Source organism: Dryas octopetala, chromosome 3 (genome assembly GCF_963921425.1).
Source record: "Dryas octopetala chromosome 3, drDryOcto1.1, whole genome shotgun sequence".
Classification (NCBI taxonomy): domain Eukaryota; kingdom Viridiplantae; phylum Streptophyta; class Magnoliopsida; order Rosales; family Rosaceae; genus Dryas; species Dryas octopetala.
The window spans coordinates 11,951,713-11,966,652 of NC_141368.1; the positions used below are offsets into that span (position 1 = coordinate 11,951,713).

The window sequence follows — 14,940 nt, forward strand, 5'->3', positions numbered from 1 at the left end:
CAAAATAAGCCGTAAATCAATTCAGTTAGCTCATATTTAAATCAATCCAGCCTTAATTTCATAGGTCAAAAGTTTAATCCCACAAATCAAGGGATTTTAAATTGGAGACTCTAAACTAAGAGTCTCTCTCTTGCCTATAAATACAGGCGTTTAGTTCAGAAGAAGGACCTCTGAAAACTTTGGCAAAATTCTGACAAACTTTGGCCAAAGATAAAACACCTAAACACTCTCAATGTTCTTCATAAAGCTCATCGAGAATCAACAAGCATAATATACACATGCCAATTCTTTCACCACCAAAGCCGAAGAACCACTGCCACGTGACACACCTCGTGGTCAAAGATTGATCAAGATCAAACCTCAACGGCCCTTGATCAAATTTCAACCGTTCTAGAAGACTTGAAGATTCAACCATTCGATTCAAGAATAAGTGTTCATCACCCTTGAGTTAAGCACAACTTTGGAGAGCGAATTAGAGGAATATTCTTGTAAAGAATAGACACACAGATTTTTTGGTCAATAGTAATTACATTAGAAGAAAAGGGAGGGGAGAACCCCCATACCCCAAATACAGCCAAAACAAACTAAGGAGAGAAGCAGTTATAGATAATAAAGAATAAAGATATGAATAGGGAGAAACCGGCCTAGCAAGCAAGGTGCTTCTATTTATAGAGACAATGAGAGGCTTAAATGATGAGGATTGAGTCTATTTGAATTCAAAATCAAATGCCAATCTCTTATTCAAATAACATGATCTGATCTTTATTTTTGAATTGGCATCTAATCCTTTCCTTTTTAAAACGCTTTTCCTCTCATTTTGAATGCATCCAACGTGGGTTTATATCTCCAACCATATTTTTTTAATTTTTATGGTTCAACAAAAGTTGAAAAACCCTTTCTTCTTTTTCTGTTACAATTAACCCTTCCTAATATTTGGCTGTAGATTATATAGACAATGTGGGAACGAACAGAGCAAAAACAAACAATTGAGTATACAGCTGGAGATTACTCATTTATTATAATATATGGAGACTAAATTACTAATCTTGAATCTACTTTTCATTTGCATGTTTTAGTTGCCCATCCTCTTCCAAAAGTTTCAGGATCAAGCTAGTAGTATTGTTTCTAGCTTAGTCTTTTATTTCTGAAGTCTAAGTGTGGTGTGAGCTCTGCAAGCTGCCACTAAAGGTGCTTTAAGTACTTCCATAGTTTAGAACTATTGTAAATATTTAGAAATTGAAGAATGATCTTAATTGTTGCATACATATATCTTAGCCACTTTTTCCAACATTAGATAAGCTCTTTTTCATGTGAGTTAATTGCTGTATATATTTCTTACTAATTAATTAGCATTTAGGGGTTTTTCAATATATATATGTTTCGTTAACCGCACTGTATGCCAATTGATCCTTAATTAGGCCCTGAGTTACATATAGAAAAGCTGGCTAACACTCTATATAGTGGGTTATATGAGTTTGCACAATATTCCTTAGAAGACACATGTTTGCACAATATTCAGATAGCCGGAGACACATGTTTTTTCAAAAACTGATATCAATCTAGTGGTGTCTATCAGGATTTTTGTAGTAGTGTTACAGAAAACAGACTCTCTCTCTACCTATGTATTATGAATTTGTTATATAAATAATGGAAGATTAGTTGAGGTAAATAGAAGGACAATTTGATTTGAGAATCAAATAAGTGGGAAATCAAGCAAATTATCTTCAGCAATTATATAGACCATAAATATGGTAAACAGCAAGCGAGGTATCTTTCTAGAATGGAGGTAGTGCTCCTCTTTTAACTTGTGATCAACTTGGCCCCATATAAAGGATGGACGACTTGACTTCAAGTAAAATTTAACTTATTAGTAAAACTTATCCAAACACTAGCTAGGCAGAGGACAAACAAATTAAAACTATACTAATTAAGACATCACCAGATAAATGGATAATTAGAAGAAACTTGTGGTAGAGGTAAAGCCAACCAGCAACACCAGGTCAACAAATTATTTACACTAGTAAAACTGAGCTACTCAGATTATTTTGATGAGAACCACATATGCATTTTACTGTGGTTTCCTATTAACTTCATAAATTTTCCCCACAACCAAATAATAATTGAGAAATTTAGATCAGAACAAGTGGGACGAATGGTCCAAATTAAGAGAATTGTATTTTGCGGTCACTGACTGTTTCCTTTTGCTTTTGTCCACAAAAGGGTAGGCCTATCTGTAAGTTGTCCCTTTAACTTTTTGACTTATGGGTCGTCCACTAATATTTATCTCTGCAATTTCATATCAGTTTCATTATCATCAATACCAAAGATGTAGCTGATGCTCTCAAGTTCACACATCAAAAACCAAATTAGTCGTCAACTGTTCTCAATTCCATTTGCAAGTTAACAAGAAATCAATCATGGCTTTGGAGGTCGTGGGTGGAGCTTTTCTCTCTGCTTTATTTCAAAAGATGGCTTCTGGGGAGGTCCTGGACTTCCTCAGGGGAAAGAAACGGACCCAAGGATTACTGGACAAGTTGAAGATGACGTTGTTGTCTGCTGATGCTGTTCTCCAAGATGCCGAGGAGAAGCAACTCACTGACTCAAGAGTCAAGCAGTGGCTCGAGGGGCTTACAGATGCCGTCTATCATGCTGAGGACATGGTGGACAAGATCAAGACTAAAGCTTTAAAGCGCAAGCTCAAAGCTGAATCTGGGAGTATCAAATATAAGGTACTAATAAAGCCCATCTCTTCTGCGTTTCATGCTTTTGACACAAAAGTAAACTCCAGGATAGAGGAAATTCTTGACATGCTAGACTCCATTGTAAAGCAGAAAGACACCCTTAATCTGAAATCAGATGATGGACACACAACATCAGAAACAATTCTACCACCTTTTTTGGTTGGAATGCTACCACCTGCAACTACTTCTAATTTGGTAGATTCTGATTTCTATGGAAGAGAAAAAGAGAAGGAGAGCTTCCTCCAGTTATTGCTATCGGCTGATGCGACTGGCAATAAGATAAGCGTGCTTCCCATTGTGGGCATGGGTGGTATCGGAAAGACCACCTTTGCTCAGCTCATATACAACCATGTTAAAGAGACAAAACATTTTGACCTCTATGCATGGGTTTGTGTTTCACAAAAATTTGATGCTGATAGAATTACACAAACAATTTATGAGTCAATCACTAGTGAAGAAGCCTCTGATATCACGAATCTAGATATGCTTCAATGTAAATTGAAGGAAGCCTTGATGGGGAAGAAGTTTCTTTTCGTTCACGATGACGTATGGAATGAGAATTATGATAATTGGAATCCTTTATGGCGTCTTTTTCAGTCAGGAGCACATGGAAGTAAGATTATTGTCACAACACGCATTCAAGGTGTAGCATCTATGATGGGCTGTACTCCTCAGATTCGTCATTTAACAGAAATAAGTGAGGAAGATTGTTGGTTGCTATTTGCAAAACATGCCTTTGAAAACGCAACCGATAGCGAACGATCAAATCTTGAAGTAATAGGAAGAAAAATTGCTAGAAAGTGTAAAGGTCTTCCTTTAGCTGCTAAGTCACTTGGAGGTCTCCTACGCTCTAGATTAAATATTGTGGAGGAATGGGAAAAAATATTGAATAGTAACATATGGGAGTTATCTCCAGAGAAGAGTCATATTCTGCCAGCTCTATGGTTGAGCTACCATTATCTGCCTCCATATCTGAAGCGTTGTTTTGTTTATTGTTAATTCAATCTTTCCAAAGAATTATGAATTTGGAAAATTAGAATTGATGTTGTTATGGAAGGCTGAAGATCTCTTACAACCCAAACATAATGAAATGATGGAAGAAGTGGGAGAAGACTACTTCAATGATCTAATCTCAAGGTCATTTTTTCAGCGTGCAAAGCATTCAGAGTCAAAGTTCATCATGCATGACCTTATTAATGATTTAGCAAATTTTGTATCTGGAGAATTTTGTGTTAGGTGGGATGATAATGAATCTCCCAACATTGTGACCAAAACTCGTCATTTTTCATATATGGAAAAATATGGTAGTCATGGCTTTGACAAATTTGAGGCTTTATATGAAGCTAAGTATTTGCGTACTTTCCTCCCATCTCTAGAATATTGGTTCGATGTTAGGCTCCGAATGCCAGATGCCAAGGTACTACATGATTTCTTTTCAAAGTTACAATATTTAAGAGTGCTCAATTTTGCAAGGTATGATTTGAAGGAGCTGCCTGATTCAATTGACAAATTGAAACATCTAAGGCACTTGGACTTGTCTTACACTTCCATTCAAAAGTTACCTGATAGAGTGTGTAATTTGTATAATTTACAAACATTATTGTTGTCCTATTGTGAAGCTCTTACTCAGTTGCCAATCGACTTTGGAAGACTAATCAACTTGCGCCATCTAGATATTGAGGGTACTAAAGTACAAAAGATGCCACCACGTATGGGAAAATTGAAAGACCTCCGAGATTTAAGTTACTTTGTGGTAGACAAGCATACTGCAGGGCATGACATTTTAGAGTTAAAGGAGCTTCAGTTTTTGCGAGGAACACTTCGTATCTCGGGACTTGATAATCTGGTTCATGTAAAGGATGCTTTAGAGGTCAACATCATGAGGGACAAGAAGTATCTCAATGAACTAGTTTTGAGATGGAAACCAAGTATAGTCGATGATTCACACCAAGAAAGAGAGAGAGAAGTTCTTGAGAAGCTCCAACCTCATACAAACCTAAAAACGCTTGTTATTCATTCATATGGTGGGACAACATTTCCAAGTTGGTTAGGGCCGGAGACTCCCAACTTGACGGAGATAGTAATATGTGGATGTGAGAAATTGAGGTCGCTGCCTGAAGAGATGCACAGCCTTCTCCCATCACTTGAGTCTCTGTGGATACAAGATTGTCCAGAATTGGAATCATTTCCGGAAGGGGGATTGCCGTCAAAATTAAAATTTCTTGAGATCTATTCTTGCAAGAAACTGATGGCAAAGCGGATGCAGTGGGGTCTACCAAGACTCACCTCTCTTACAGACTTGACACTTGGCTTCGAAGATTGTGAAGAAGTAGTAGATGATTCATTTCCGGAGGAGGGGCTACTGCCCACCACTCTCACTTCTCTCTTGATCTCCGATCTTTTGAATGTTAAGAAGATGGACAGCAAAGGGTTTGTACACCTCAACTCTCTTAAAGAGTTGGGGATTTTGAGATGCCCTGAGCTGCAGTGCTTGCCAGATGAAGGGCTACCCAATTCTCTTTCTGGTCTATGTATCTTGGGATGTCCTTTGCTTTCAGAACGGTGCGAGAGAGAGAAAGGGGAAGAGTGGCCCAAGATTGCTCACATCCCCAACATATCCATCGATCACAACCGCATATGATATTGTATGAGAATGTGTTGATGGGTCCCACTCCCACCCAGTTGTGTTGATTGTAATTATGCAATTCCCTCTCAACAGGTAATGTTCTGCAAACTCGACCTGCTTCTTTGTCATCGGCATTCTGTAACGTAAAGTCCATTTTGCATGTTTCATTTGCCCATCCTCTTCAGAAAGACTGTACGACTGTGCAATTCTTAATTTAGTTTTCATAATCCAATTGCCAATGCGTCTTCTTCGTTATATATTCAGAAGCGAATTGAAACTGGGTATTGATTGAGGGATTACCAGCGTTAATGCCCTCAACTTCCAATTTGTAGTGATCTATAATTCTATATATACAAGGAGCTGCTATTAGACTCTTTTGTTTCTACATACATGAATTGACTACTTCTACATGAATTGACTCTGTACATGAATTGACTACTTGTAGACTCTTTTAGTCTTTTGTTTGGTTCTAGATTACTCATTTATTATAATATATGGGTACTAACCTGAATCTAATTTCCATTTGCATGTTTCAATTGCCCATCCTATTCTGCTAAAGCTTCAGGATCAAGCTAGCTGGTAATACTAGTGTTTTTATCTCTGCTATACATATTGCTGGTGTGGTATCAGCTCCGGATGTTGCAACTATATAATATGCTCCCACTACATTAAGGTGCTTCACTTAATTCCATTTTTGTAAACTTTAATTTGTATATATTCTGAAATTGAAGAATGAGATCACGTTGTAATGCTAATTGGTGATTAACCTTAGGTCCTGATTTATACTTAGAAAAGATGGCTAATGCATCCTCTTTGTTCTCTGCTCTTATACATGCAGTACCTCTGTAACAAAATTTTTTCAGAGGCCATCAATTCTGGTACCCCTTTAGGACGCCCTGGAGAGCCACGAGAGGCGCCTTCCTTGGGGGCATCTCTGTGCCTCTTACAGAACTGAAAAACCTAGTTGTGTATATATATACTGGGAGACTTGGAGATCACACTACTAGACTCTTTTGTTTCTAGACACATGAATTGACTACTTTGTGGATTGTATTGGAAAGTTTTAAACTGATTTCCCAACAGTATGCTTGTATACTTCTTGCTCTTTTATTTAACATCCTTGTCATTGATATATTTTGTAAGAAATATTTTACACGAAGGAACGAGCTCTTTTGAGTTTGGATACTGAAATGTTTGCTCTAGAGGTTGGTTTCACTTGCGCTCTGGTACACAGCCACACAGCACTCTAATAAGTTTCTAATGTTTCTATTATTTCACTTGCTCTTTTGCACCTTTGCTTCTTTGATCTCGGTGAAATTTTGCTTACTCTTTGCATTTTACCAGCAGCAATATCATTAATCAATATATTCAAGTCCAGTGGTTATTTTTTCTTAAACAAAATATGTTTGAGTAGTTTGTGGTTAAGTTGGCTAATTATGCTATTCTCACTTCATCATTTAAGTATTTTTCTGGGAGTTGAGATCTATATATACACAAGTAATGAAACAGAAATATGAAAAATGGTAATGGAAGATGAAAGGAACAAGAGTGTTGAACTTTTATCTCTGAGTGCATTTTACCTAAGAATATTTTGCAATTCTTAATTTGTTTTCATATGCACTTGCCGACCACTTTGCGGTAATTTTGTCCTAGATTGTAATAATGCAACCGATTGTCCTGCTAAGTAAGTAAATTAGTAATTTTCTTTTGAAAGTTTTTTTTTTGCCCACTAATTTTGTCTTGAAAGTTAGAGTACTCTAAATTTTTTTATTAAAAATTAAAGTGCTTTCTATAAATATATTTGAAAGAGTTTTTTTTTTTTTAAAAGTAAATTACAATTTAGTATCTCAATTTTACATGTTGTTTCAACTTAGTACCCTAATTTTGAAAACTTATAAAACAGTAGCTCAACTTTCATTTTGTGTCAAAATAGTACCTTCATTAGTTTTTCTGTCAAATAAACCGTTATTTGCTGACGTGGCAGAGGTATTTTTATTTTTTTCCCAAAATTTAAAAAATAATAATATTTTTAAAAACTTTTGAATAAAAAAATTTCTTAAAATAATTGAAACTTTTAAAAATAAAAAAAAAACAATTTGGGGGGAGATGGGAGGGGGAGGGTCGGGGGGTGGGGGGGTGAGGGGGTTGGGTAAGGGGGGGTGAGGGGGGAGGGGCGACGAGACTGGTGGATCGGGCAGGGAGAGGGGGGAGGATGGGGTGGGGGCAGGTTGGGATGGCTGAGGAAGGCTGGGTGGGGGTGGGAAAGGGAGGGGATAGGGTTGGGGCTGGGGGGAGGGGGTGCAACGGGGGCTGAGGGTGCGACGGGACTGGGGTGGGGGGGGGAGGGGCAGGGGAGAGGGCGGCTCGCCCCCTCCCCTCCCAGCCCCCACCCCTCCTCTCCCCAACCTGCCCCTTCATCCTCCCCCCTCTCCCTGCCCGACCCACCCCTTGCCCAACCCCTCCACCCGGTGGGGTGGAGGGTGGGTCAAGCAGGGAGATGGGGAGGATGGGGGGGGGCTGGCTGGGGAGGGGAGGGGTGAGGACTGGCTGGGGTGGGGAGGGGAGGGGAGGGAGATGGGGGCGTAGGGCATGGCTGGGGAAGGAGGGGGAAAGGTTTTTTTTATTTTATGAAATTTTTTTATTCAAAAGTTTTTAAAAATATTAATATTTTTAAAATTTGGGAAAAAAGACGAAAATATTCCTGCCACGTTAGCATATAACGATTTATTTGACAGAAAAATTAACGGATGTACTATTTTGACACAAAATGAAAGTTGAGATACTTTTTTACAAGTTTTCAAAGTTGGGGTACTAAATTGAAACAACATATAAAGTTGAAGTACTAAATTGTAATTTGCTCTAAAAAAAAAAAACATGGACCTATCACCTATGTGCTTCTTCAAAAAGTACTAAAGAAATCTGTTTATAATCCAAGAACACTTATATATTTTTTTTTTTGCCAAGAATCCAAAAACACTTTTAACCTATGAAAAATCCATGTACTTTTTTTACTCTATTTTATCTTTAAAAAAGAAGAAGATTTTTCAATTTTTAAGGGTAAAATAGTAATTCAATGCTTATACACACTACACAGACACCAACCGAGCTTTGAGCAATCTCTGGGTTCGAATAGAGAATCGTCTATGCAGCTTTTATTTGGGGTGGTTCTCAGAAATCCTCTCTCTGTCTCTCAACACTGAAAACCACTGTTTCCAATTCCCTCACTAGTTACTCCAAAACCCCTCTACTCTATTTTCTCTCCCAATTACCTCCAAATTCAAACTCTGCAAAAACCTAGCCTCCCACTTTTCAAGTTTTCACTTTTCACTTACCGTCTTATATTTTTTTCGATTTATATTTTTGTGGTGTAAAGATGGACATAGAGCAAACTATTTGCACCAATGGAGGGATGACTTGCATTAATGGCTTCAACTTCCAATTTGTAGTGATCTATTAGCTACAAAGCTAGACTCTTTGGGTGTGTAATTTTCAATTTTGTGTGAACTTTGGGTGTGTAACTTCAGGTGGAGTTAGTGCATGGTAGAAAGTACTGAGCTGAGAAGCATGAATAAAGAAAATTGATCTTTAATTTGTTCAGAATCATAAGAGAGAGTGTTTAAAACTATAAGCTTTAGAAGATGCTTTACCAAATAAAAGGCAATTGTCAGCAAATTAAGAGCAGAGAAGAAATTCTGTTCTGCAAGGAGCTGTAAGAACTCTGATACCATGTAACTTGGTTTTTCTTATTAACTTAATAATAGACAACTTGAAACATCTAAGGTACTTGGACCTGTCTCAGACTTCCATAAAGAAGTTACCTCGTACAGTGTTTAATTTGTATAATTTACAAACACTATTATCGTCACATTGTGATGCTCTTACTGAATTGCCAACTAATTTGGGAAAACTAATCAACTTGCGCCATCTAGATATCAAGTTTACAAAGTTACAAAAGATGCCACCACATATGGGAAAATTGAAAGACCTCCAGATATTAACTGATTTTGTGCTACATAAGCATAGAGCAGGGTTTGACATTGTGGAGTTAAAGGAGTTTCAGTATTTGCGTGGATCACTTTGTATCTCAGGACTTGGTAATATCGTTCATTTTAGGAAGGCTTTGGAGGCGAACATCATGAGGGACAAAAAGTATCTCGATGGACTAGTTTTGAAATGGAAATCAAGTGTAACTGCCGATGCACAAAAAGATAGAGAAGTGCTCGAGAAGCTCCAATCTCATACAAATCTAAAAAAACTTACAATTGATTCTTATGGAGGCACAACATTTCCAAGTTGGTTAGGACATCATTCTATGATTGAGCATATATGATTGCCCAAATATTGTGTTTTTCTCCGATGGGTCCCAGTCCCAGTTGAGTTGAGTTATAATTGTAATTATCCAATTCCCTCTCAATCAGGTACTTTAATTTCTGCAAACTCTGCTTCTTTGTCATTGCATTCCATATTTATGGGTCTATATATTGAAATTCCAAATGTTTAAACTGGAGTCCATTTGAGAAGAGCCAAACAAGATGTCATCATGGTTCAACAGGGAAACATCTTCAAAATTTTCATTAAAATAATAAATTTTGCATGCCATTTTAGAGCTTGGATGAATCATAATGCTCTGTAACTACTAACTAGTTAGTTACTGCGTTCTGTTTCTAGACACATGAATTTACTTCTTGTGGATTGTATTGGAAAATGTTAAACTGATTTCCCAACAGTAAGCCCCATGGTTGTCGATTATGTAACAGATATTTTCCTCATTTTTGTTCTCTGAATTGATTTTCTCTTTGGAAAATGCTTGCTCTGTTTTTCAGGACTCAGATAACTTTTTAATGTTTGTATTTCACTTATGCTCTGTTGACCTTTGCTTTTTTCATCTAGGTACACCTTTGTTGCATTTTAGAAGCCTCATTAATCTATATATGCAAGTCCCCAGTAGTTATTCTTTCTAAAAAAAGAAGGTTAATAGAGACTACCATTCTTTCTTTCCTTCTTAATTTGACAGCTTGAAAGTTGAAAAACCCTTTCTTCTTTTTCTGTTACAATTAACCCTTCCTAATGTTTGGCTGTAGATTATATATAGACAATGTGGGAACGAACAGAGCAAAAACAAACAATTGAGTATACAGCTGGAGATTACTCATTTATTATAATATATGGATAGTAAATTACTAATCTTGAATCTACGTACTTTTCATTTGCATGTTTCAGTTGCCCATCCTCTTCCAAAAGTTTCAGGATCAAGCTAGTAGTATTGTTTCTAGCTAAGTCTTTTATTTCTGGAGTCAAGTGTGGTGTGAGCTCTGCAAGCTGCCACTAAAGGTGCTTTAAGTACTTCCATAGTTTAGAACTATTGTAAATATTTAGAAATTGAAGAATGATCTCAATTGTTGCATACATATATCTTAGCCACTTTTTCCAACATTAGATAAGCTCTTTTTTTGTGAGTTAATTACTGTATATATTTCTTACTAATTAATTAGCATTTATGGGTTTTTAGATATATATATGTTTCGTTAACCGCACTGTATGCCAATTGATCCTTAATTAGGCCCTGAGTTACATATAGAAAAGCTGGCTAATGTATCTTCTTTTGTTCTATGTTCTTTGCATGCAGCTTCTAATCAGTAAACAAAAACTTTTTGCAGGTGTCTTGCTTGGTGGCATTTCTATGCATACCTGCAGCTTCTTACATACTGACATTGTTGCCTCGCTAGCAAAAAAGAGATTGTGCCCTTTGTAAGAGATGTATCTTGTGTAACTGCTGTTTTCAAATGTTTTCAAACTTGAATTATTGTTTCAGCTGATTGGTCTTCTAGGATTCCTTAAGAATAGGTCTTCCAGTTTTATAGATAATTAAGTCTTTTACTTGTATATATCTAGCGGCTGCTGTGAATAAAGTTTTAAGATTTTCCAATCACCTTTTTTGGTTAATCTCTATATGGTATCAGAGCCATAAAATCTCTCCCCTGTTAATCTTTTTTTTTCCTTCTCAACTCAATGGCAACACCTCACGCCATTCTCACTTCCAACAATCATCAACTCCTCACCATAAACACAGCTGCCCAAACTCCCATCAAACTCACCTCCACAAATTATCTTTCTTGGAAAATTCAATTTGAATCCTTATTTGTTGGCTATGATCTTCTGGGGTATATTGATGGTTCCACACCCTGCCCTCCCCAAACTCTCACCACAGACACTGTCACCACCCCCAATCCAGCCTATCGCACTTGGGTACGCCAAGACAAATTAATTCTGAATGCCATCATTGGCTCTCTTTCTCCAACTCTTATTTCATTTGTTGCTCGTGCCACCACCTCCAGGGAAGCTTGGAACACCCTCTCCAACACCTATGCCAAACCAACTCGTGGCCGCATCAAGCAAGTCAAAAATCTTCTTAAAAATCCCAACAAAGGCACTATGACTATCACTGACTTTCTTCACTCAATCAAAGCTCGTTCTGACGAGCTTGCTATTCTAGGTGCCCCAATGGATGCAGAAGACCTCACTGAAAAAATTCTAGATGGCCTTGGAGAAGAATACAAAGAACTTGTCCGGGCCGTTCAGGCTCGTGACAACCCAATCTCGTTTGAGGAGCTTCATGAAAAGCTGCTCTCCTTTGAAGCTTCACTTCCTGTTCACTCAAAGCCCGAGCTTCCCCACCCTATTACAGCCAATCCTGGCAATCGGACATCTTTCACCACCAACAATTGGCGACCCAACCAATCAGGCACCACTTGGCGTCCCAACTCCAATTCCTCCTCTCAACCAGGTCAAACCACTTGGCGTCCACCCTCCCAAAATTGGCGGCCATCTTCTACTTCTAGCCCCTCAAACCGCAACAACAATCGGCCTCCACCACGCCCATATCAAGGCTACTGTCAAGTCTGTGGTGTCCAAGGTCATACTGCCAAGCGTTGTCCATCCTTTCAATTTGTGGCTGTTCAACCCTCCTCTGCTGCTGGATCTCCGGCCAATACCAGACCGTGGCAACCTCAAGCTCAATTTGCAGCAAGCTCTAACACCAAACCAAATTGGCTACTCGACAGTGGAGCATCCCACCATGTTACTACAGACCTGAGTAACCTGTCTCTTCACACTCCATATCATGGTTCTGATGATGTTATGATCGGTGATGGTACCAATCTCTCTATCTCTCACACTGGCTCCCTCTCCCTCTCCTCAACAAACCATTCCTTCACTTTAAATGATGTTCTTTGTGTCCCTAACATGCAAAAGAATTTAATCTCTATCTCTCAATTTTGCTCCTTAAATAATACTTCTGTTGAATTCTTACCGTCTTGTTTTCATGTGAAGGACCTTAGCACAGGAAGCATTCTCCTGACCGGCGGTACCAACGCAGGCGTGTATGAATGGCCAGCATCCTCACCTCCTGTCACTTCCCCAATCTTTGCACTCTCCCACATCAAAACCACTTCTTCAAATTGGCATCACCGCCTTGGTCATCCAGCCTTTCCTATTTTAAAATTTATTATTTCCAATTATCATTTACAATCTTCTTCTCCCATGCCAAAAGAATTCTCATGTAATGCTTGTCATATTAATAAAAATCATAAGTTATCTTTTTCAAATTCTTCACTTGTCTCTACTAAACCATTGGAAATAATCTTTTCTGATGTATGGACCTCCCCAATTTTGTCGCAAGATGGTTTTAAGTATTATGTGATATTTGTTGATCATTTTACCAAATATATATGGTTCTATCCTCTCAAACAAAAATCAGATGTGCATGACATTTTTCAAAAATATAAACCTCTTGTAGAAAATTACTTCAAACAAAAAATAATCACTATTTATTCAGACAATGGGGGAGAGTATATCGGTCTTAAACATTTTTTATCCCACCATGGCATCACTCACTTAACTACACCACCTCATACTCCAGAACACAATGGATACTCAGAAAGAAGACACAGACATATTGTGGAAACTGGCCTGTCTCTCCTTTCTCATGCATCTATTCCCACCACATTTTGGCCCCATGCCCTTGCCACTGCCGTTTATTTGATTAATAGAATGCCCACTCCTGGACTTAACTTTACATCTCCATATGAGGCAATTTTTCAAAAGAGTCCTAACTACTCCAAATTGAAGGTTTTCGGCTGCCTATGTTACCCATGGCTTCGACCATATACATCTCATAAATTAGAACCTAAATCCCAACCTTGTGTATTTTTGGGATACTCTCTATCCCAAAGTGCTTACATCTGTTTCAATCTCTCCACCTCCAAAACATATGTGTCTCGCCATGTCCAATTTGTTGAAACTAATTTTCCATATAAATCACTCCCTACTGACCTCTCCCATTTAGCCACCACCAACCCAGCCCAATGGTTTCCACCTGTCACTCCCATTCCCGTCCCTACTACCCCGTCGCTGGTCACCACCACGCCATCAGTGGACCGCCCTCAGGAGCTGCTGTCTTCAACAGGTCAGTCACACTTTCATTCCACTGCACCATTACTGCACAATCCTATCTCAATCTCTCCAATACCACAAGCCCACACCGAGCCCACATCACCCATTCTACAAACCGAGCCCACCCCACCCATGCCACACACCCAGACCACCCCACCCATGCCACGAACCGCGCCCACCCCCCCTATGCCACGAACCGAGCCCACCCCACCTGCCCTGCAAACCAAAGTCCAACCTTCACCATCTCCACCCCCACCGCCACCACCTCCCACCCGCCACCCTATGCTTACCCGAGCCAAAAACAACATTGTTAAACCAGTTCAAAAACTCAATCTTCATGCCATTAAGTCACCATCACCAATCCTTGAACCCACCTCTATCACTCAAGCCATCAAAGATCCTAACTGGCGTCAAGCCATGTCTGAAGAGTACAATGCACTTGTTTGTAATGGAACATGGGAGCTTGTTCCTTCTGCCGGTATTACCAATTTGGTAGGTTGTAAATGGGTTTTCCGCATTAAAAGGCTTTCTGACGGTTCCATTGACAGGTACAAGGCTCGCCTTGTAGCTAAAGGCTTTCATCAACGGCCCGGTGTGGATTTTCATGAGACCTTCAGTCCAGTTATTAAGCCCACTACTGTTCGATTAGTTCTCAGTATTGCTGTAAGTAATGGGTGGTCACTTCGGCAACTGGATATCAATAACGCCTTCTTGCAGGGTCACCTCACCGAAACTGTTTTCATGGCACAACCACCAGGTTTCGTGGACCCGGATCATCCAACACATGTTTACAAGCTACATAAGGCCATTTATGGTCTCAAGCAAGCCCCACGTGCCTGGTACCATGAGTTGCGCCAATTTCTCTTACAATCTGGGTTCCGCAACTCCCATTCAGACACATCTCTTTTCATATATAATTGCTCTGGCTCCATTCTTTATTTATTGGTGTATGTGGATGACATTATCCTAACGGGTAACAATGTTGCAGCTGTCACAGAGTTTGTTGCTTCCTTAGCTGGTCGCTTCTCTCTCAAAGACCTTGGGTCCTTATCTTATTTTTTGGGTGTTGAGGTTCTTCCTCACTCTAATGGTCTTTTACTTTCACAGAAGGGTTATATTGAT

At 38.9% G+C, this 14,940-nt stretch overlaps 1 protein-coding gene and 1 pseudogene across 3 annotated transcripts; both read left to right on the forward strand.

Moving 5' to 3' along the window:
* Window positions 1-2,417: 2,417 nt before the first annotated feature.
* Window positions 2,418-3,805, forward strand: LOC147290928 (putative disease resistance RPP13-like protein 1 pseudogene; annotated as a pseudogene).
* Window positions 3,725-6,309, forward strand: LOC147290929 (putative disease resistance RPP13-like protein 1). Of its 3 annotated transcripts, none has more exons than XM_086238583.1 (3): window positions 3,725-5,460; window positions 5,933-6,040; window positions 6,206-6,236. In XM_086238583.1, exon 1 carries the CDS (start codon window positions 3,784-3,786, stop codon window positions 5,380-5,382), a length of 1,599 nt encoding a protein of 532 aa, XP_086094709.1. In that variant the 5' UTR covers window positions 3,725-3,783; the 3' UTR covers window positions 5,383-5,460; window positions 5,933-6,040; window positions 6,206-6,236. The 3 variants fall into 3 exon arrangements, with proteins under 3 accessions (XP_086094709.1, XP_086094707.1, XP_086094708.1); XM_086238581.1 differs by having other exon boundaries at window positions 5,927-6,040; window positions 6,206-6,227; XM_086238582.1 differs by lacking the exon at window positions 5,933-6,040 and having other exon boundaries at window positions 6,206-6,309.
* Window positions 6,310-14,940: the final 8,631 nt, after the last annotated feature.

Bases quoted from the DNA above. Each gene is read 5' to 3' on its own strand.
- LOC147290929 (XM_086238582.1), top strand. From the start codon at position 3,784: ATGTTGTTATGGAAGGCTGAAGATCTCTTACAACCCAAACATAATGAA.